This window comes from Suillus plorans (genome assembly GCF_016647745.1).
Source record: "Suillus plorans strain S12 chromosome Unknown HD556scaffold_113, whole genome shotgun sequence".
Taxonomy (NCBI): Eukaryota; Fungi; Basidiomycota; class Agaricomycetes; order Boletales; family Suillaceae; genus Suillus; species Suillus plorans.
In genome coordinates this window covers 103,528-125,020 of record NW_024537497.1, presented here as the reverse complement: position 1 = coordinate 125,020, position 21,493 = coordinate 103,528, and the positions used below count along the sequence as shown (strand labels likewise).

Below are 21,493 nucleotides of genomic sequence, written 5' to 3'. Positions count from 1 at the left end.
ACACGGGCTCCTCCTTCAAACAGATCTCATTCGCTTATCCGCAGACTTCAAACCAGTTTTTCTCTGTCATCTGATGATTGCTAGACCAGCCTTGTGCAATTGGTCGTGTGGGGTGATAAGTTTCGAAACGCAAAACTAGAGTGAAGCCGTGGTCATCTGTTATTGATGCTATCTCAGTAAGTGATAAACCTGGTGACAGTTTCACTCATTCTCATAACTCTGGCAGGCGTATGATAGAAGCCGTAGAGTGAGTCACAGGTGTTTCAAAGATAACGACTTACATCTCTATTGCGACTGCTAACAGGTACTTACTACTATGGCATAGACTAGCCTGTCGCTTGTGGTTGACACCACCATCCTACCATATAATACTCATGTCAAGGGGCCTTGATCACGGTCGGTCGCTTTCATCGTGCCCCTGAAAGCTGTCTAACATTGCGCGCAGAACTTGACTGTCCAGGAGTTTGCTGCTATGACCCCAGTCATCAGAGAACGGCGTCACGATGGTGAAACAGAATCTGTGTTGTACCCGGCCTCATGATCAAGGACTCCATCTCGTAAGCCTGAACTAAATGCATTCCTACGGCAGACACTGTTTTTGAGCGTTCATTGCTAGTGTCATATGTGATCATTATACATGTATGTCTCTAAACTCTCAAAGTAGCTGGCTCTGACACATTTCACACGTATGATCTGGTGGTCATTCCATGCTTCCACAAATCCGCAACTTATCTAAACACCTTCGACTCCCCGAACATATCTCCCTCACTCATATTTTGCTCTATTCCAGTGTGCGTTTCTTTCTGCGGACAACATACGGCGCAGCAGCCGCTCTCAAAGATCTAAGATGCCTGTTGACTTCAACCCAACTCGAACCATATATGTTTCGAACTTGGTCGACACAAGGGAGCCAGGTGGAAATGATGCGAGCAATAGTTTCAGCATCAGCTGTTTGAAACTCGGATGACTGCAAAGCCAATGATTGTAGGGAGGTATGCTGTATTGGCTCAGCGTTAGGATCGATGTCGATAGTTGCAAGATTGATTGGAACTCGTAGTCTATGCAACTGTGGACATAGACCAAGCGCTGTGAATAATCCACGGAGGGAGATTTCGGAACAAGGAACATAGCCACCTGAGTTATCGATTTCCAGAGCGCGGATGTGCGGCCAAGTAGAAATAGCTTGCAAGAGCATGTCATTGTCCAGGTAGATGCAGGAATTATAAAATGTGAGCTGCAGGGTTCGGAGCTGCGTGAAGCAAAGGAAATGCGGAATTGGTGTCAAATGTGAGCTGTTTAGGGGTACAAGGTATCCCTCATCAAGGGAACGAATGAGAATTTTTTCTAGAGTCAGACATGCTTTGCAGCGGGACAGAGCATGAAATAGTTGCTCGGCCTCTTCTGAAGAGATATATTTGGCTTCAAACCAGAATTCTTTCAGCGACGGAAATTGCGAGTGTTGCATGACCGTGATGAAGTCTTTAGCATCGTAGAGCTCTTCAAAGCAAAGGCTTGTGATGTTAAGGAATGATAGATTCACGATATCTCGGTTTGACAGCGAAGGAGGGCCATTACATCCTCAATCAATTCTCAATTCGAGAAGAGTAGGGAGGGAGGAGAGGTGCTTCCATGTTGCCCAGTCGAGCATTGGACAAGAAAGAGTTACAAGCTGCGTGCACCAATGAATCCTATCGGATAGCAGGGACAGTTCATTTGCTGTGCTGTCACCATTGCATATTTCAGGAGCGTAGATGCATAGATGCTCCAGAGCAATGCAATGTGTCACGAAAGATTGCAGACCCTCATCGACGCTCAATAGATGACATCGGTGCAGCATGGGAGGCAGAAAGAGGTTCAAATATATGGTGGAAAGGCTTAATGACTTCAGCTTCGGAAATATGTATGCCTCGGCGGGGATGACAGAGAGAAGGTGTGGATGTTCAGATTGTATGTCCAATGTGCGTATACGAGAGGAGTGACGCAGAAATTGATGGGTCTCATGGGCAGATAATGGCTCGACACCTTTCGCCCAGGGCCTGTTCGAGTTGTGCCACTATTATGATTATGTAGACGCTCGGTGAGCCGAAAAGAAACAAACAAAGCGGTAATGAAGTCGTGCACTGACCCTTGTACCACTATGATATATCAGTGGATGTAGCCTCACTACACAGCCTAGCAGTGGTTCTAACCCATGGATTTCAATCCACAACAAATCCATCGCAGGCTCATGGAAGATTTTGCATGTCCTTGCAAGCGCTGCAAGCAATTTCTCCGGTGTTGTAGATGGTATTATCTTCACATAGGCGAATATCTCCAGAAGGACTTCGGGAACAAGTAAAGCTTGATGCATGGTAGAGTCAGGACTCAAAACAAGGTTTTATGTAAATCTAAAAATATTGCCTGCATGGTGTTGACGCACAGATGTTGCAGCACATGCGACGCGACACGGAGTATGATTGTTGGTATTCCAACACAGACGCTTATATACTTGTTTCCTTACGTTTCCCCTTTTCTCTCAGTCACTTACACGCTGCCTAGACACTAACGGTATCTCGATAGATTGACGTGTGTCTAGGTATATATAGTAATCCAGTCACTTACACGAGACTGAGGCCTGAGGCCTGAGGATTGAAATATTGATGTGTGTGACGGTGACCTAGTGTTGCCGCGGCTCCAGCTTGTGGCCAGCTTTAGCCGTGAGCGGAGCTGTAGGTAATAGGTATCACCGTATGTAGGCCATGGAAATTCGACGGGAGAACCTGAACATGGCAGCCTGGCCGTGGTAAATGGTGATCCTGTTTTCTCACGCTGGACCGCGACGAGTCGCGGCATATGCCAGAAGCAACACAATAGTTATCAGTACAGTCTACGAGCGTGCACAATGGTCCTGCAGCATGTACAATCGTGAATGCAATAGTGCGCAATCCGAGTAGAGTGCATAACTAGTGAATACTACTAGTAGTATGGAAACAATGCAGGTGCGATAGCAAGAGGAAGCGAGCGAAAGCAGACGTAAGTCACAGCAACAAATTGCAAACGAGAAAATTAGAACGAGGGCGGATGAATTGTAGCATTTAAGTGCTAGGACCACTGACTGCGAAATCTGTCACGCATGATGGACTCGACTACAGTAAACTCAGTAACAATCTGCTTGACTTGGTATAGAAAACTCGTTGGTGTTGAAACTGGAGTGCCAAGTATAGTACATAACACGGGGAAGAAAATCAGAAACAACTGCCAGTGCACCGCCCAGGAGTTAGAGCTGGCGTGCTTGGTATCGTACATGACACAAGCGCATAGCATGAGGAAAGACGCATCAAACAGGAAGCTTGGCCCGATCATCATCTACTTCTTTTCTATCAAGTCCTTTGCTGCAGACTTTTGGTAAACTTCGACTTCTAGGTTCACAACAAGACAAGGGACGTACACAAGCGATTTTCAAGGATGAACTCGAGAATCTTCTTTTCCAGTTTCTCTCCATGGTAGCCCTGACGAGAAATCTCTTTCGCTCCTTTCTCCACTGCAGCAGCCGTCGGAGATTTCAGGTAGTAGTCCAACGCAGACTCAACGCGCTCTGAGCCCTTCGACTTGGGCGGGAGAAACGCAGAGTACTCGAGGACGATAATGGTAGCTGCTTTCTGTGATTAAGACTACAATCATTCGTGTGGCGAGAAACTAACCGATGCCAGTCTGAATTATTATGTTCGCAGCAGAACTGAACAGCGAACCCTTCACAGCCTGTTGCACACTCGTATAGTGCTGGGAATCAATGCGGAGGGAAGCCAACCTACCAAGAGCTGAAGGACGCGGGGAATATCATCTCGGTAGGTTTCTACCTAGCCATAGGTTTAAAGTATGGGTATCGGAATCAACTCCACGGAGGAAAGTACTTGCCCCCTGCGGGAAAGGGATGTCAGAATTATGAGGTGGAAAATTGGCATTGATTGATAACAGAGACACACATTCTATTTTGTCGACGTAACGGTTGTGAATAATAAACCACCAGATTGTAGACAATGACTGCTGTGCTTGGGTAACTTACAAACTGTCAGGGGTCAGAACCGGATGAGCATCACTATATACTAGCGAATACCATTCATGGACGTACGAGCTAGATGAGATTGATTGTCAGTGGAGTAACATGATGTCAGACAGAATATGATCAACATACATTCTGCGAACACGTGAGGAACGCAAGAGATTATCTGGCTAGAATGATTGACGATTGAAATAGACTTACATCCTATCGACAGAGGGAGTCAAAATGATTGAAAGATTTAACGCTTCGCATTATGAAGGTCAAACAACTCACATTCTGCATAGAACACAAAAATATGCAAGATGAATGAACATGGAAAATAAGTTATCAAGGAGGGATACTCAACGAACTAAGCATCATGTGAGTAATGATGATTCACCTCATCTGATGGAATAGAATACGCTTACATGGGGCTATGAAAATGAGTGAACATCATTATACTATTGACCATCATCTGAATACAAAATATGATCAAGACACGCACCACCTGCCAAAAAACAGTAAGTGTAAGAGCTGTTCACATGAGTTGCAGACGGAAAACCATCAAGGGACTGACCATCTGTCCATAGGTTAAAAGCAGCGATTGTCAGCATGGGTTGAGGATGAGGGACAGTCAAAAGTACATACCTTCTGTCAACAAACGAGTAGTAGGGAGGCATGAGGATGACGAACATTGGATCGAGGACTAGAAACCATCGAGGCACTTACGTCCTGTCAACAGGCGAGCAGCAGCGAGGGATGGGGATCATGAGCATGGACCCAGGACTAGAAACCATCGAGGCACTTACATACTGTCAACAGGCGAGCAGCAGCGAGGGATGGGATCATGAGCATGGACCGAGGACTAGAAACCATCGAGGCACTTACATACTGTCAACAGGCGAGCAGCAGCGAGGGATGGGGATCATGAGCATGGACCCAGGACTAGAAACAGTCAAGGCACTCACATACTGTTAACAGACGAGCAGTAATGAGGCATCAGCTTTGTCCTTGCTTAGGCCACAATCTTACCAGCTGTTATCAATAAACAACTACAATCAAGGAACACATCAGAATGTCTACAATTTTAGCGCTTCGAAATTTACCATCCATGAGAACCATTACCAGGGATCGTCAGATTGAATCAATCTTCATCTTACTTTGAGATGTGGAAACCACTTAGCAATGTCGTGCTGATAGTCTCCATAATCGATTTTCTTGTGCGCACGATCAACGAGTGTTCTAGATGATGTTGAAACAAAATTATGTGATTTGCAAATCTGAGACTCACGCGATGGCACACTTGATGCAAAGCTCCATGTTTGATATTTGTGTCGACACCAAGCATAACCGCAGTTCTTCGTTGTCTAGTGCAAAAGTGGTGTGTTCCAGTAGAGTGTTGCAGTTTGCATCCGTTTTGTTCATTTCTAGCACGGTTGCTAATGTCAACTTTGACATGGGACAAATCAAAACTGAACCGCTTACCCTGCAAGCGTACATAGGCCTTGGGACGCGCACGGTTTTCGGGGTTGCGCAACTGATCCAAGACTCCTGTCTTAGTAAAAGTTCCTCGACGCGCTCGGCAATCCTCTTTGAGCGTTCTTCTCCCGATACTCCTTTTAGTTGCTTCTTCATTTCTCCAAATGCGACGGGACGTAGAGCTTCGAATTTAGTGAACACCACGACCACAGGAACTGAAGATCAATCATTTAGACCGAACACGGCAACTGACAATGAAATTGAAAGCTCACCGTGCCCAGTGTCGCACTCCCGGAAGAACTTCTCTTCTGACCGCTGGAATGTTCGACAATGCTCGTCCATCGGAATACAATACCTGATGGCAATCAAAAAGCGCGGAATGTCAGAAGGGGGCCACTTACCAGATGGTGTGAATTCGCTCCTCCAATTTTGTCGCATGTGCCCGTTCTGAGATAAACTTCTTCATATTCTTGAATTCTTCTTCAGATCCCGCTTCGAAACTGCAGGAGTCGTGAAATACAAAACCGGGATTGCTTTTGAATACCATTTCGTTCGCGATATCGTGATTTCCGCGCTGAACATCCGTCAGCACATGTATGCCCACAGGGAAAATGATGCACACACCTTGATTGAGGATTCCACGATGGTAGTATCAATCTACCCACAATTGATCAGCGATAAAGGCGTGCATGACATCGATCATCACCCGCACCTTCTTTCCTTTAGTATCGTAAATTTCTGGTTGATCCGTGGTGTTGCAGACCTTCTGAAGGATGGTCGTTTTGCCTGCGTTTGCTCTCCCCATGATCAGAACTCGAAAGCGCCCAATTCTTTCTCTGAGGTCCTGGGCTTCGATGGTTGCCATTGGGAGATCTTAATGTGCGTCCTGAAGTAGAGGTGATTTGGTTTATCGTGAAAGCTGTACTGTGGTACAGAATGAGGTCGTGGCGAGATATGGCAGCGAACGAACACGAAGCAAGCGTTCTTATAGCTTGTGGCACAACAGCTATACACGGCGTCTATCTCTTATCTGACTCCCTGCCAATCAGGCAACTGATTGTACCCTCGCACAGATACGAATTTGCAACTGTTCAATCGTTCGTATGATAAAACACAAGGATGACACAGCAGATGATATCGACCAATGAGAACATTGACAGAGACATGAACTATGATGAATGATCAGCATACGACGGAAACGACAGAATTTCGCTCTTTCCTACCTGTCTAGCTGAAAAGCAGTGATATCGGAAATCTCTGCAAATGTGAATAAGCTCGATCTTCCAGACGATTTATCCTTGAAACGTCTGAGAGCAAACAAGAGCATGTCAGGATGTGAGACACTCTCTGGAATGGGTGACATCCTGTGATGCTCAACAAGATCTGCACGTTTGGAGTTTCCCCGGAAGATGTTGGTCCTGAGTACGAACTAAGGGGCGACGGAGCAGTAGATGCCATGGGTGTTGGGTGAACTCGAACGTCGAGCACGCTCGTTGGAAAGGCCGATGTAGCAGGCCGTGGGAGCTTGTGTATTCGTAGATGACTCGGGGCGGGTTTGGTACACGTCCGCAGATGAGTCCGACTGTCCATCATACTTCATAAATTGGCGCATATATTGTCAAGTATCAAAGATAACGTACCGGTCAACATACACGTAGATTCTCAGCGCTGGCGTGCGTCTCGCTGGATTATAACAAAATCTGTCCCAAGAACCCTTGAATGCTCACTCATGAGCACGATGGACACACTTCTTGCAGCCTCAAGAATCGCAATGTGCACCATCGTGTGACTCAGCCCTCCTCCGACTCTTCCCGCACTGCTGGTGCCTACTCTGATGGGTGATGTCATTCAGTTTGACTGCTTCTCGGTCCTTAGCGAGCTCCCTGCTGTCTTTCGATGGTATTGAGATCACATTGAAATCATATAGTGTCAACCGTCGTAATGTAAGGCGATGAAGTACACGGCTCTGCACCTGGAACGTACAAAATTACATGCCTTGGCAAGGATATGATCAGTACAAGAACTCGCAGTATGATCCGAGACTCACTGGTTTGAACGATGTGCGTGATTGTATGCCTTGTATCCAGCTATTTCGAAAAATGTCGACAACATTGCGAGACATAGCATTGCATGCCAGCGCCCAACCATGAAGCTTTGAAGCTCGATGATTATCTTACGCATCCTTATCTGAAGCTGAATGTGGAAGGTAGAGCTTGACGGCGGCAGTGGTAATCCCCTCAAGCGAAAGCGTGAACTGCAGTGGGAATTTGAGCCGTGCGACGGTTTCTGTGCTCAGCCCGGTGTCTTCGTCATCTAGACTGGCTGTTTGCGTTCACAAGACAAACGTGTGGGAGTGACGCTTCATGTGAGTATAAATCCTCCACAAGGACACACTGGTCTGCATCTGGGGGTGCGAGAATACCGCTGTCATTAGGGTCTGATAGTAGTGAATCCGGGGAAGGACATCGTTGTGGAACCACATGTTGAGGAGGTAACATGGGAGGGTGGACACCTGTCGTTGTGTCGTGAACATCTACAGAGGCGTCGTAACCTGCAAAATGGTTCATTGAAACCATAAGTCATTGTAGTAGAAAGCACAAGCAAAACAAGACGAACCTCTATACCAGGATCATGATCCTATTCATCCTGCTGGACAGGTTGTGGGTCCCGATCCAGAGACTTACGAATATCTGACGTGGTACCATTAGTAGAACAGCCCCGGGAAGCACGTTGCACAGCAGAGCTGGCCATACCAGTATGCGTTCTTTTCTTCAGAGAACACGTCCCCTTCATATTGGGAGCTCAAACTTTGCATGCCGTCTCCACGTTCCATAGAGTACTCGGTGCAACTAGCTCTTGCATAATCTCTCGCAATTGCAGTGATATTTTTTGGTCTCACCCTGACTGACTCTGTAATTTAGTAGTGTGGAGTCTTGGACATGGTGTGTCGACAAAGGCACGTCTTGCTCACACGAGACGCTGACACAACGCAGGTCACAGATATGTTTTGTGTGATATGCACTCTGCCTGCATTTCGTGAGTTGGAGTAATGATAAACGTATTTGAATGATGGAGAAATCCAAACAATTGAGTCACATGACAGGAAGGAGTACGTTTTCGAATTCATTTCGATGAGCACACGTTTTGTTCTCAACATATCACGCGTCACGATCCATCTCATCTGAAGATTATCCTCACCTGCGACATGCGAGGTCCACTCAATGGACCTCGCTGAATCACTTGTTGATATCGTCCAGCGTATAATATCTCCATATTACATGAGATTATCAGAGGGGCTCACATAAAAAATATTCTGAAGCGAACAATTCAAATCGGGTTTGATTTTATTTATACTGTACTGAATCATGGGTCAATCAATCACTGGTGCTCGGTGGAGGCTGTGGAGCCTTGATCAAAGTAGTCTAACTCGTGACCAGTCCGTCTAGTACAGGTGTAGCCTCCTTGAAGTGGAGCGCGCACATGATGTATCGATCTGACAATGACCCTCCTCTACTAACGTGGGAGTCGGGCCACTGAATATTACTGAATTCTCGAGTCAAACCGTACTAGCCCTCAGTGAGTCAGTGAGGCCTGAGCTCTCTGTCCAGCCAAGACTATTCCTGGCACACGACGCACACGGGCTCCTCCTTCAAACAGATCTCATTCGCTTATCCGCAGACTTCAAACCAGTTTTTCTCTGTCATCTGATGATTGCTAGACCAGCCTTGTGCAATTGGTCGTGTGGGGTGATAAGTTTCGAAACGCAAAACTAGAGTGAAGCCGTGGTCATCTGTTATTGATGCTATCTCAGTAAGTGATAAACCTGGTGACAGTTTCACTCATTCTCATAACTCTGGCAGGCGTATGATAGAAGCCGTAGAGTGAGTCACAGGTGTTTCAAAGATAACGACTTACATCTCTATTGCGACTGCTAACAGGTACTTACTACTATGGCATAGACTAGCCTGTCGCTTGTGGTTGACACCACCATCCTACCATATAATACTCATGTCAAGGGGCCTTGATCACGGTCGGTCGCTTTCATCGTGCCCCTGAAAGCTGTCTAACATTGCGCGCAGAACTTGACTGTCCAGGAGTTTGCTGCTATGACCCCAGTCATCAGAGAACGGCGTCACGATGGTGAAACAGAATCTGTGTTGTACCCGGCCTCATGATCAAGGACTCCATCTCGTAAGCCTGAACTAAATGCATTCCTACGGCAGACACTGTTTTTGAGCGTTCATTGCTAGTGTCATATGTGATCATTATACATGTATGTCTCTAAACTCTCAAAGTAGCTGGCTCTGACACATTTCACACGTATGATCTGGTGGTCATTCCATGCTTCCACAAATCCGCAACTTATCTAAACACCTTCGACTCCCCGAACATATCTCCCTCACTCATATTTTGCTCTATTCCAGTGTGCGTTTCTTTCTGCGGACAACATACGGCGCAGCAGCCGCTCTCAAAGATCTAAGATGCCTGTTGACTTCAACCCAACTCGAACCATATATGTTTCGAACTTGGTCGACACAAGGGAGCCAGGTGGAAATGATGCGAGCAATAGTTTCAGCATCAGCTGTTTGAAACTCGGATGACTGCAAAGCCAATGATTGTAGGGAGGTATGCTGTATTGGCTCAGCGTTAGGATCGATGTCGATAGTTGCAAGATTGATTGGAACTCGTAGTCTATGCAACTGTGGACATAGACCAAGCGCTGTGAATAATCCACGGAGGGAGATTTCGGAACAAGGAACATAGCCACCTGAGTTATCGATTTCCAGAGCGCGGATGTGCGGCCAAGTAGAAATAGCTTGCAAGAGCATGTCATTGTCCAGGTAGATGCAGGAATTATAAAATGTGAGCTGCAGGGTTCGGAGCTGCGTGAAGCAAAGGAAATGCGGAATTGGTGTCAAATGTGAGCTGTTTAGGGGTACAAGGTATCCCTCATCAAGGGAACGAATGAGAATTTTTTCTAGAGTCAGACATGCTTTGCAGCGGGACAGAGCATGAAATAGTTGCTCGGCCTCTTCTGAAGAGATATATTTGGCTTCAAACCAGAATTCTTTCAGCGACGGAAATTGCGAGTGTTGCATGACCGTGATGAAGTCTTTAGCATCGTAGAGCTCTTCAAAGCAAAGGCTTGTGATGTTAAGGAATGATAGATTCACGATATCTCGGTTTGACAGCGAAGGAGGGCCATTACATCCTCAATCAATTCTCAATTCGAGAAGAGTAGGGAGGGAGGAGAGGTGCTTCCATGTTGCCCAGTCGAGCATTGGACAAGAAAGAGTTACAAGCTGCGTGCACCAATGAATCCTATCGGATAGCAGGGACAGTTCATTTGCTGTGCTGTCACCATTGCATATTTCAGGAGCGTAGATGCATAGATGCTCCAGAGCAATGCAATGTGTCACGAAAGATTGCAGACCCTCATCGACGCTCAATAGATGACATCGGTGCAGCATGGGAGGCAGAAAGAGGTTCAAATATATGGTGGAAAGGCTTAATGACTTCAGCTTCGGAAATATGTATGCCTCGGCGGGGATGACAGAGAGAAGGTGTGGATGTTCAGATTGTATGTCCAATGTGCGTATACGAGAGGAGTGACGCAGAAATTGATGGGTCTCATGGGCAGATAATGGCTCGACACCTTTCGCCCAGGGCCTGTTCGAGTTGTGCCACTATTATGATTATGTAGACGCTCGGTGAGCCGAAAAGAAACAAACAAAGCGGTAATGAAGTCGTGCACTGACCCTTGTACCACTATGATATATCAGTGGATGTAGCCTCACTACACAGCCTAGCAGTGGTTCTAACCCATGGATTTCAATCCACAACAAATCCATCGCAGGCTCATGGAAGATTTTGCATGTCCTTGCAAGCGCTGCAAGCAATTTCTCCGGTGTTGTAGATGGTATTATCTTCACATAGGCGAATATCTCCAGAAGGACTTCGGGAACAAGTAAAGCTTGATGCATGGTAGAGTCAGGACTCAAAACAAGGTTTTATGTAAATCTAAAAATATTGCCTGCATGGTGTTGACGCACAGATGTTGCAGCACATGCGACGCGACACGGAGTATGATTGTTGGTATTCCAACACAGACGCTTATATACTTGTTTCCTTACGTTTCCCCTTTTCTCTCAGTCACTTACACGCTGCCTAGACACTAACGGTATCTCGATAGATTGACGTGTGTCTAGGTATATATAGTAATCCAGTCACTTACACGAGACTGAGGCCTGAGGCCTGAGGATTGAAATATTGATGTGTGTGACGGTGACCTAGTGTTGCCGCGGCTCCAGCTTGTGGCCAGCTTTAGCCGTGAGCGGAGCTGTAGGTAATAGGTATCACCGTATGTAGGCCATGGAAATTCGACGGGAGAACCTGAACATGGCAGCCTGGCCGTGGTAAATGGTGATCCTGTTTTCTCACGCTGGACCGCGACGAGTCGCGGCATATGCCAGAAGCAACACAATAGTTATCAGTACAGTCTACGAGCGTGCACAATGGTCCTGCAGCATGTACAATCGTGAATGCAATAGTGCGCAATCCGAGTAGAGTGCATAACTAGTGAATACTACTAGTAGTATGGAAACAATGCAGGTGCGATAGCAAGAGGAAGCGAGCGAAAGCAGACGTAAGTCACAGCAACAAATTGCAAACGAGAAAATTAGAACGAGGGCGGATGAATTGTAGCATTTAAGTGCTAGGACCACTGACTGCGAAATCTGTCACGCATGATGGACTCGACTACAGTAAACTCAGTAACAATCTGCTTGACTTGGTATAGAAAACTCGTTGGTGTTGAAACTGGAGTGCCAAGTATAGTACATAACACGGGGAAGAAAATCAGAAACAACTGCCAGTGCACCGCCCAGGAGTTAGAGCTGGCGTGCTTGGTATCGTACATGACACAAGCGCATAGCATGAGGAAAGACGCATCAAACAGGAAGCTTGGCCCGATCATCATCTACTTCTTTTCTATCAAGTCCTTTGCTGCAGACTTTTGGTAAACTTCGACTTCTAGGTTCACAACAAGACAAGGGACGTACACAAGCGATTTTCAAGGATGAACTCGAGAATCTTCTTTTCCAGTTTCTCTCCATGGTAGCCCTGACGAGAAATCTCTTTCGCTCCTTTCTCCACTGCAGCAGCCGTCGGAGATTTCAGGTAGTAGTCCAACGCAGACTCAACGCGCTCTGAGCCCTTCGACTTGGGCGGGAGAAACGCAGAGTACTCGAGGACGATAATGGTAGCTGCTTTCTGTGATTAAGACTACAATCATTCGTGTGGCGAGAAACTAACCGATGCCAGTCTGAATTATTATGTTCGCAGCAGAACTGAACAGCGAACCCTTCACAGCCTGTTGCACACTCGTATAGTGCTGGGAATCAATGCGGAGGGAAGCCAACCTACCAAGAGCTGAAGGACGCGGGGAATATCATCTCGGTAGGTTTCTACCTAGCCATAGGTTTAAAGTATGGGTATCGGAATCAACTCCACGGAGGAAAGTACTTGCCCCCTGCGGGAAAGGGATGTCAGAATTATGAGGTGGAAAATTGGCATTTGATTGATAACAGAGACACACATTCTATTTTGTCGACGTAACGGTTGTGAATAATAAACCACCAGATTGTAGACAATGACTGCTGTGCTTGGGTAACTTACAAACTGTCAGGGGTCAGAACCGGATGAGCATCACTATATACTAGCGAATACCATTCATGGACGTACGAGCTAGATGAGATTGATTGTCAGTGGAGTAACATGATGTCAGACAGAATATGATCAACATACATTCTGCGAACACGTGAGGAACGCAAGAGATTATCTGGCTAGAATGATTGACGATTGAAATAGACTTACATCCTATCGACAGAGGGAGTCAAAATGATTGAAAGATTTAACGCTTCGCATTATGAAGGTCAAACAACTCACATTCTGCATAGAACACAAAAATATGCAAGATGAATGAACATGGAAAATAAGTTATCAAGGAGGGATACTCAACGAACTAAGCATCATGTGAGTAATGATGATTCACCTCATCTGATGGAATAGAATACGCTTACATGGGGCTATGAAAATGAGTGAACATCATTATACTATTGACCATCATCTGAATACAAAATATGATCAAGACACGCACCACCTGCCAAAAAACAGTAAGTGTAAGAGCTGTTCACATGAGTTGCAGACGGAAAACCATCAAGGGACTGACCATCTGTCCATAGGTTAAAAGCAGCGATTGTCAGCATGGGTTGAGGATGAGGGACAGTCAAAAGTACATACCTTCTGTCAACAAACGAGTAGTAGGGAGGCATGAGGATGACGAACATTGGATCGAGGACTAGAAACCATCGAGGCACTTACGTCCTGTCAACAGGCGAGCAGCAGCGAGGGATGGGGATCATGAGCATGGACCCAGGACTAGAAACCATCGAGGCACTTACATACTGTCAACAGGCGAGCAGCAGCGAGGGATGGGATCATGAGCATGGACCGAGGACTAGAAACCATCGAGGCACTTACATACTGTCAACAGGCGAGCAGCAGCGAGGGATGGGGATCATGAGCATGGACCCAGGACTAGAAACAGTCAAGGCACTCACATACTGTTAACAGACGAGCAGTAATGAGGCATCAGCTTTGTCCTTGCTTAGGCCACAATCTTACCAGCTGTTATCAATAAACAACTACAATCAAGGAACACATCAGAATGTCTACAATTTTAGCGCTTCGAAATTTACCATCCATGAGAACCATTACCAGGGATCGTCAGATTGAATCAATCTTCATCTTACTTTGAGATGTGGAAACCACTTAGCAATGTCGTGCTGATAGTCTCCATAATCGATTTTCTTGTGCGCACGATCAACGAGTGTTCTAGATGATGTTGAAACAAAATTATGTGATTTGCAAATCTGAGACTCACGCGATGGCACACTTGATGCAAAGCTCCATGTTTGATATTTGTGTCGACACCAAGCATAACCGCAGTTCTTCGTTGTCTAGTGCAAAAGTGGTGTGTTCCAGTAGAGTGTTGCAGTTTGCATCCGTTTTGTTCATTTCTAGCACGGTTGCTAATGTCAACTTTGACATGGGACAAATCAAAACTGAACCGCTTACCCTGCAAGCGTACATAGGCCTTGGGACGCGCACGGTTTTCGGGGTTGCGCAACTGATCCAAGACTCCTGTCTTAGTAAAAAGTTCCTCGACGCGCTCGGCAATCCTCTTTGAGCGTTCTTCTCCCGATACTCCTTTTAGTTGCTTCTTCATTTCTCCAAATGCGACGGGACGTAGAGCTTCGAATTTAGTGAACACCACGACCACAGGAACTGAAGATCAATCATTTAGACCGAACACGGCAACTGACAATGAAATTGAAAGCTCACCGTGCCCAGTGTCGCACTCCCGGAAGAACTTCTCTTCTGACCGCTGGAATGTTCGACAATGCTCGTCCATCGGAATACAATACCTGATGGCAATCAAAAAGCGCGGAATGTCAGAAGGGGGCCACTTACCAGATGGTGTGAATTCGCTCCTCCAATTTTGTCGCATGTGCCCGTTCTGAGATAAACTTCTTCATATTCTTGAATTCTTCTTCAGATCCCGCTTCGAAACTGCAGGAGTCGTGAAATACAAAACCGGGATTGCTTTTGAATACCATTTCGTTCGCGATATCGTGATTTCCGCGCTGAACATCCGTCAGCACATGTATGCCCACAGGGAAAATGATGCACACACCTTGATTGAGGATTCCACGATGGTAGTATCAATCTACCCACAATTGATCAGCGATAAAGGCGTGCATGACATCGATCATCACCCACACCTTCTTTCCTTTAGTATCGTAAATTTCTGGTTGATCCGTGGTGTTGCAGACCTTCTGAAGGATGGTCGTTTTGCCTGCGTTTGCTCTCCCCATGATCAGAACTCGAAAGCGCCCAATTCTTTCTCTGAGGTCCTGGGCTTCGATGGTTGCCATTGGGAGATCTTAATGTGCGTCCTGAAGTAGAGGTGATTTGGTTTATCGTGAAAGCTGTACTGTGGTACAGAATGAGGTCGTGGCGAGATATGGCAGCGAACGAACACGAAGCAAGCGTTCTTATAGCTTGTGGCACAACAGCTATACACGGCGTCTATCTCTTATCTGACTCCCTGCCAATCAGGCAACTGATTGTACCCTCGCACAGATACGAATTTGCAACTGTTCAATCGTTCGTATGATAAAACACAAGGATGACACAGCAGATGATATCGACCAATGAGAACATTGACAGAGACATGAACTATGATGAATGATCAGCATACGACGGAAACGACAGAATTTCGCTCTTTCCTACCTGTCTAGCTGAAAAGCAGTGATATCGGAAATCTCTGCAAATGTGAATAAGCTCGATCTTCCAGACGATTTATCCTTGAAACGTCTGAGAGCAAACAAGAGCATGTCAGGATGTGAGACACTCTCTGGAATGGGTGACATCCTGTGATGCTCGACAAGATCTGCACGTTTGGAGTTTCCCCCGGAAGATGTTGGTCCTGAGTACGAACTAAGGGGCGACGGAGCAGTAGATGCCGTGGGTGTTGGGTGAACTCGAACGTCGAGCACGCTCGTTGGAAAGGCCGATGTAGCGGGCCGCGGGAGCTTGTGTATTCATAGATGACTCGGGGCAGATTTGGTACACGTCCGCAGATGAGTCCGAATGTCCATCATACTTTATAAATTGGCGCATATATTGTCAAGTATCAAAGATGACGTACCGGTCAACATACACGTAGATTCTCAGCGCTGGCGTGCGTCTCGCTGGATTATAACAAACTCCGTCCCAAGAACCCTTGAATACTCACTCATGAGCACGATGGACAAACTTCTTGCAGCCTCAAGAATCGCAATGTGCACCACCGTTGGACTCTCCTCCGACTCTTCCCGCACTGCTGGTGCCTACTCTGATGGGTGATGTCGTTCAGGCTGACTGCTTCTCAGTCCTTAGCGAGTCCCGGCTGTCTTTCGACGGTATTGAGATCACATCGAAATCATATAGCGTCAACCGTCGTGATGTAAGGTGATGAAGTACATGGCTCTGCACCTGGAACGTACAAAATTACATGCCTTGGCAAGGATACGATCAGTACAAGAACTCGCGGTATGATCCATGACTCACTGGTTTGAACGATATGCGTGATTGTATGTCTTGTATCCAGCCATTTCAAAAAATGTCAACAACATAGCGAGACATAGCATTGCATGCCGGCGCCCAACCGTGAAGCTCGATGATTATCTTGCGCATCCTTGTCTGAAGCTGAATGTGGAAGGTAGAGCTTGACAGCGGCAGTGGTAATCCCCCTCAAGCGAAGGCGTGAACTGCAGTGGGAATTTGAGTTGTGCGACGGTTTCTGTGCTCAGCCTGGTGTCTTCGTCATCTAGACTGGTTGTTTGCGTCCACAAGACAAACATGTAGGAGTGACGAATCATGACGCTTCACGTGAGTATAAATCCTCCATAAGGACACACTGGTCCGCATCTAGGGGTGCGAGAACACCGCTGTCATTAGGGTCTGATAGTAGTGAATCCGGGGACGGACATCGTTGTGAAACCACATTTTGTGGATGTAACATGGGAGGGAGGACACCTGTCGTTGTGTTGTGAACGCCTCCAGAGGCGTCATAACCTGCAAAATAGTTCTCCTGTAGGGATAAATTGAAATCATAAGTCACTGTAGTAGAAAGCGCAAGCAAAACAAGACGAACCTCTATACCAAGATCATGATCCTGTTCATCCTGCTGGACAGGTTGTGGGTCTCGATCCAGAGACCTACGAATATCTGACGCGCTACCATTAGTAGAACAGCCCCGGAAAGCACGTTGCACAGCAGAGCTGGCCATACCATTATGCGTTCTTTTCTTCAGAGAATACGTCCCCTTCGTATCGGGACCTCCACACTCTATGCATGCCGTCTTCACGTTCCATAAAGTACTTAGTGCAGCTAGCTCTTGGATAATCTCTCGCAATCGCAATGATATTTTTTGGTGTCGCCGTGACTGACTCTGTAAAGTAGTGTGGAGCCTTGGGCATGGTGTGTCGACAAAGGTACGTCTTGCTGACACGAGACGCTGACACAACGCAGGTCACAGATATGTTTTGTGTGATATGCACTCTGCCTGCGTTTCGTGCGTTGGAGTAACGATAAACACTTTGAATGGCAAAATCCAAACATTGAGTCACATGACACGAAGGAGTACGTTTTCGAATTCATTTCGATGACTCGGAGCACATGCAGTACGTTTGTTCTTACTATCATATCGATATCACGATCCATCTCATCTGACCAGGTTTCACAAATTATCTTCACCTGTGACATGTGATGTCCATTCAACGGACCTCGCCGAGTAGCATGAACTATCACCCTATCTCATCCTACAATGTCACCACTGGCATTACGGAAAGTCATTGGAGCCTGGTTCAAAGGGGTATCGCATCAAATAATGGCCACTTAATCATTGTTTGAAGCTTCTTGTTGTGCGACATCTTAATGCGCAGCTCGGGATGGAAAATGTCATGGCCAGCACGAAATTCAGAAGAACTCACTATCTGCGCCAGCCTGCAGGTAGTATTGTGCGTTCATAAGTGCTTCACATATACTTGAAACCGTACCGTGGGTCAGCACGATCCTGAGAGAACGCATTGGTCTAAACAATTGTCCAATTTGAAAGACCAAAAATATGTCGCCATTTCTAAAGTCTGACGACTCTGCGCGCAGGAAGATTGTCCACGTACCAAACGCATATCTAAATGCCGAATCATGCCAATCATGGTTAGAAGGGAGCCTGCGCTTGCTCATTACCTTATAATACGACGTTTACTGTAAAGGTTACTCACAGCTTGATTATTGTGGCTGAACGTTGAACATTGAAACGATAAAGTTATACCCAATTGTACATTGTACTCGCAAAACCAATAAACATAACCGTACGATGAACAGTAAACAAATTCCCTGTCGACGAAGTTAACCCTTTCTTCTGCTTTCAAAACCTGGTGTGATGCCTATATACCCTCACCAGTCCGCCATTCCCGCCGGCCGTTGTAGATGCGCCGCCCTGATAACTTTAGAATACAAACTATGTTTCTGTAGGTGTCATCTCTTGATCAGACACATAGTTAACATGTCACACTAATGACGAGAGAGACTTCATTTCCATCGTCGATGTCGTTGACTGTGGCTAAGGTGTGTCAATTATCCTTCTCCCATCGACCATGACACAACCACCAACCATGATACCCTGGATAGGTTGCGTGATACGCAGTACCTCATCCTTAGGATCTCCCTGGGATTTGTGAAACTCTTCATCTTGCGATCCACTAGTGTGGAGTTCCTGGTGATAGACGCCGTGGCGCTCATAAAGTTGGGGAGGATCGACAATTGCCTTGGCCTGCATATAGTATCGCGCATTCAGGAGTGCGATAAACGAGTTGACATATACTTGAAATAGTATATACAGCTGGTCAGCATGGTCACGAAAGAATGTGTTGTTGATCATACATTTAGTCACTAAAAATTGAAGCCCGATGAAGATAAAGGTTGTCGGCATCACAGCACACTGCAGGAAACCAACAGAGACCTCAGATGTAGACAACATAATAGATATCACTCACTGTGATTATCATTGACACCGAAAAAATACTGTCGAAATATCAGTCAAAGCACTATAGGGCATGCTGGAAGGGAGGATACCTTGTCAGACAGCCAGTACTGACGGTATAGCCCACGAGCTTTGTTATGAATGAATCGGTGCTGAGTAACCTGCGTCAGCATGTCAGATCCCGATAAGGAATGAGCTGCTCTGTACCAAGAGAACCCAGTACGTGAAGTGGCGAGGAGATAACATAGCGATGATGTGATGATAATATCGATAAAAGTGGCTGCTCCTAAAGACAGATATGTCGACCACATGGTCTTGGCCAAATCCTTAAACAAATTGACCCTACATCTACTCGCTATCAGCACCTCCTGAAGTTACGGAACTGCCTGACTCACTGCTCCCAAGCGAGGGCTGTCATTAGGTCAAACGATGAGCCAATAACAATATTAGTATCACTGTTGAAATCTCACGGATGACAACACCTAAGGGGAGATTTAAGATCGGTTGAACAGCATTTGCAGGCAACAAACTCGCCTGAACTTAGTACCAAGACCATGCCCTGACAGTGAATCAACACAATGAAATGCAATTGAACCCTGATTGCAAACGCACCAACGATATGGCCGGGAGAACTCTTGATCGACCTTCGCTCACTAGGTTCATTCAGTAGATGTAGCAAATTCACGATAATGAGGGAATAATCACTTTTCCATATGCGATGAACATACAAACTGTCGACCATGACATGACTTGAGTGTTGTATGTAGTAACAGTGATTGAACTTACAGATGTACCATAGGAACGATGAGAGCCTGTGCAGTGCGTATTGTTGGGTGGGTCACAAAGAACGGAAACACAACTTACGCTGATTACTAACTGAAGCTGTCCTAGCCCATTAGACGCTGCATAAAGGGCCATTATAGAAACTCACTTTGAGACTCCATACGATTTCCGTGAGCACGCCGAAGTTCGCATAGTTATTCACCAGATAATAGTAGACACAATGGATTGTCAATGCCAGGTGCAGAGCATCAGATATCCTAAAAGTTTGGGAAACAATCTCTACGCGAACAATAATTGCGAATCGAGAGGACACACCAAAGCCAGGTAATCTGCCAGAACGTGACATCAAGACCGGAACCAACAACAAGGCAGCATAGACGTACAACCAGCTTGAAAAATGTCATCCCCGCGTTTCTATGCGCCTGCAAGTAGATGAAGGCTTGAACATTGGTTAGACCGAAGAGACTGTTTTCCATGGGGTATGTTAGTACGAAAGGTCGCAGGAAACGTTCAGCTTTTGACTGCATGATGAACAAATAGTGTTACTAACACTGCTGCCAGGATAACCCCAATAAAAAGTGCCCCGAACGTGTTTCCCAGGTCAAGTTGTGGAATGGCATCCTGAGCCGAGGAAGACATTGTCGCTGAACGAGTCCACCAGTAGTAGGTTCACATACTATATAACCCAGAACAATCACACTGCCATTTTTTCTGTGAGAGAATCATGACTTCTGACGCTGAACGCTGATGGTAGAAGCATATAAGATGTATAAGTACAGCAATGATAGTACATTGCATGATGCCATTGATGCGAAGGTGCTATGTCCCACGACAACTGTACAGACTGTACGTAAGTGACGTATGTATTACCTGCGGCAATTACTCGTCCACCGGAGGAGGGGCTATAACCCACTTGTGTCTTTTAGACCATACCTTGGACCGTCGACGCGCAAGTCGAAACATTAAATGTTAATCTTGTGTGGAAGAATTGATCAGGATGCCATCGATATCATTAATGATGGACCCACGCATACACGAAGGTCAAATATACTGAGGTATAATACCTGTAGTGATCACCAATCTGTTGCAAGTTTGGCTGTGTATCGCAGCATGGATCCCACAAGGCAGTGCTAATAATTGTCGGTGAGCAGGTTCATATCATGGTCACCATTCATTTCGGCATTGTGCGCACAACGAACCTAACGTTGCGATCACATGCCACACCTAGTAGCGATGTCCATTCGACGAACCTTGCTAAGTAGCATAAAATATCACATTGTCTCATTATCTCCTGCTATATCATATACAACACACTAGTACTGTAAACCAACCAACCATTACAGAAAGCCATCAGATTCTGGTTCAAAGGATCTCGGGCTCTGTATCTAGGTGCTGTTCTTCCCCATGTAGCGCTTCTAAGAGCCCTGTTCGGAACATTCATTTCCTTCGAAGCAAGCAGTGCATGAAGCACTTTCGGTTAGATTCGACGGATATCTATGTCGTGCGGCTGATGGATTTCTCAGCGCTGACTCATTTCAAGCCTTATCGCAAGTGTATCGCCA

The 21,493-nt window shown here is 46.1% G+C and overlaps 9 protein-coding genes across 9 annotated transcripts; all 9 read right to left on the bottom strand.

Moving 5' to 3' along the window:
• Positions 1–707: 707 nt before the first annotated feature.
• On the bottom strand, positions 708–1,465 carry HD556DRAFT_1459222 (uncharacterized protein; the record flags this gene model as incomplete). Its single annotated transcript, XM_041308207.1, has 1 exon — positions 708–1,465. One exon carries the CDS (start codon positions 1,463–1,465, stop codon positions 782–784), a length of 684 nt encoding a protein of 227 aa, XP_041152825.1. The 3' UTR covers positions 708–781.
• A 19-nt stretch (positions 1,466–1,484) lies between these two features.
• Positions 1,485–2,350, bottom strand: HD556DRAFT_1459219 (uncharacterized protein; the record flags this gene model as incomplete). Its single annotated transcript, XM_041308206.1, has 2 exons — positions 1,485–2,053; positions 2,126–2,350. 2 exons carry the CDS (start codon positions 2,348–2,350, stop codon positions 1,580–1,582), a joined length of 699 nt encoding a protein of 232 aa, XP_041152824.1. The 3' UTR covers positions 1,485–1,579.
• Positions 2,351–5,305: 2,955 nt separating this feature from the next.
• HD556DRAFT_1250064 (uncharacterized protein) lies at positions 5,306–6,368 on the bottom strand (the record flags this gene model as incomplete). Its single annotated transcript, XM_041298900.1, has 5 exons — positions 5,306–5,712; positions 5,770–5,852; positions 5,899–6,071; positions 6,122–6,154; positions 6,210–6,368. Coding segments are annotated over 5 exons (855 nt in total), but the record flags the coding sequence as incomplete, so codon positions are not given.
• A 558-nt stretch (positions 6,369–6,926) lies between these two features.
• Positions 6,927–8,290, bottom strand: HD556DRAFT_1314369 (uncharacterized protein; the record flags this gene model as incomplete). The annotated part of the gene is made up of 6 exons (XM_041300919.1): positions 6,927–7,091; positions 7,481–7,492; positions 7,545–7,584; positions 7,675–7,815; positions 7,892–8,048; positions 8,182–8,290. 6 exons carry the CDS (start codon positions 8,288–8,290, stop codon positions 6,927–6,929), a joined length of 624 nt encoding a protein of 207 aa, XP_041152822.1.
• Positions 8,291–9,838: 1,548 nt separating this feature from the next.
• HD556DRAFT_1459217 (uncharacterized protein) lies at positions 9,839–10,596 on the bottom strand (the record flags this gene model as incomplete). Its single annotated transcript, XM_041308205.1, has 1 exon — positions 9,839–10,596. The coding sequence occupies one exon, from the start codon at positions 10,594–10,596 to the stop codon at positions 9,913–9,915; it is 684 nt and encodes a 227-aa protein (XP_041152821.1). The 3' UTR covers positions 9,839–9,912.
• A 7-nt stretch (positions 10,597–10,603) lies between these two features.
• Positions 10,604–11,481, bottom strand: HD556DRAFT_142909 (uncharacterized protein; the record flags this gene model as incomplete). The annotated part of the gene is made up of 2 exons (XM_041304781.1): positions 10,604–11,184; positions 11,257–11,481. The coding sequence occupies 2 exons, from the start codon at positions 11,479–11,481 to the stop codon at positions 10,711–10,713; spliced, it is 699 nt and encodes a 232-aa protein (XP_041152820.1). The 3' UTR covers positions 10,604–10,710.
• Positions 11,482–14,437: 2,956 nt separating this feature from the next.
• On the bottom strand, positions 14,438–15,495 carry HD556DRAFT_1250029 (GTP-binding protein; the record flags this gene model as incomplete). The annotated part of the gene is made up of 5 exons (XM_041298896.1): positions 14,438–14,577; positions 14,636–14,845; positions 14,903–14,985; positions 15,032–15,204; positions 15,325–15,495. The coding sequence occupies 5 exons, from the start codon at positions 15,493–15,495 to the stop codon at positions 14,438–14,440; spliced, it is 777 nt and encodes a 258-aa protein (XP_041152819.1).
• A 1,484-nt stretch (positions 15,496–16,979) lies between these two features.
• On the bottom strand, positions 16,980–17,393 carry HD556DRAFT_1450843 (uncharacterized protein; the record flags this gene model as incomplete). Its single annotated transcript, XM_041307828.1, has 2 exons — positions 16,980–17,195; positions 17,259–17,393. 2 exons carry the CDS (start codon positions 17,391–17,393, stop codon positions 16,980–16,982), a joined length of 351 nt encoding a protein of 116 aa, XP_041152818.1.
• A 1,335-nt stretch (positions 17,394–18,728) lies between these two features.
• Positions 18,729–20,938, bottom strand: HD556DRAFT_1459191 (uncharacterized protein; the record flags this gene model as incomplete). The annotated part of the gene is made up of 13 exons (XM_041308204.1): positions 20,482–20,938; positions 20,315–20,396; positions 20,247–20,260; positions 20,080–20,188; positions 20,013–20,030; positions 19,935–19,960; positions 19,761–19,879; positions 19,696–19,707; positions 19,619–19,630; positions 19,544–19,559; positions 19,241–19,490; positions 19,162–19,189; positions 18,729–18,988 (listed from the first exon to the last, which is right to left on the bottom strand). Exons 1-13 carry the CDS (start codon positions 20,568–20,570, stop codon positions 18,729–18,731), a joined length of 1,035 nt encoding a protein of 344 aa, XP_041152817.1. The 5' UTR covers positions 20,571–20,938.
• Between the last annotated feature and the right edge of the window lie 555 nt (positions 20,939–21,493).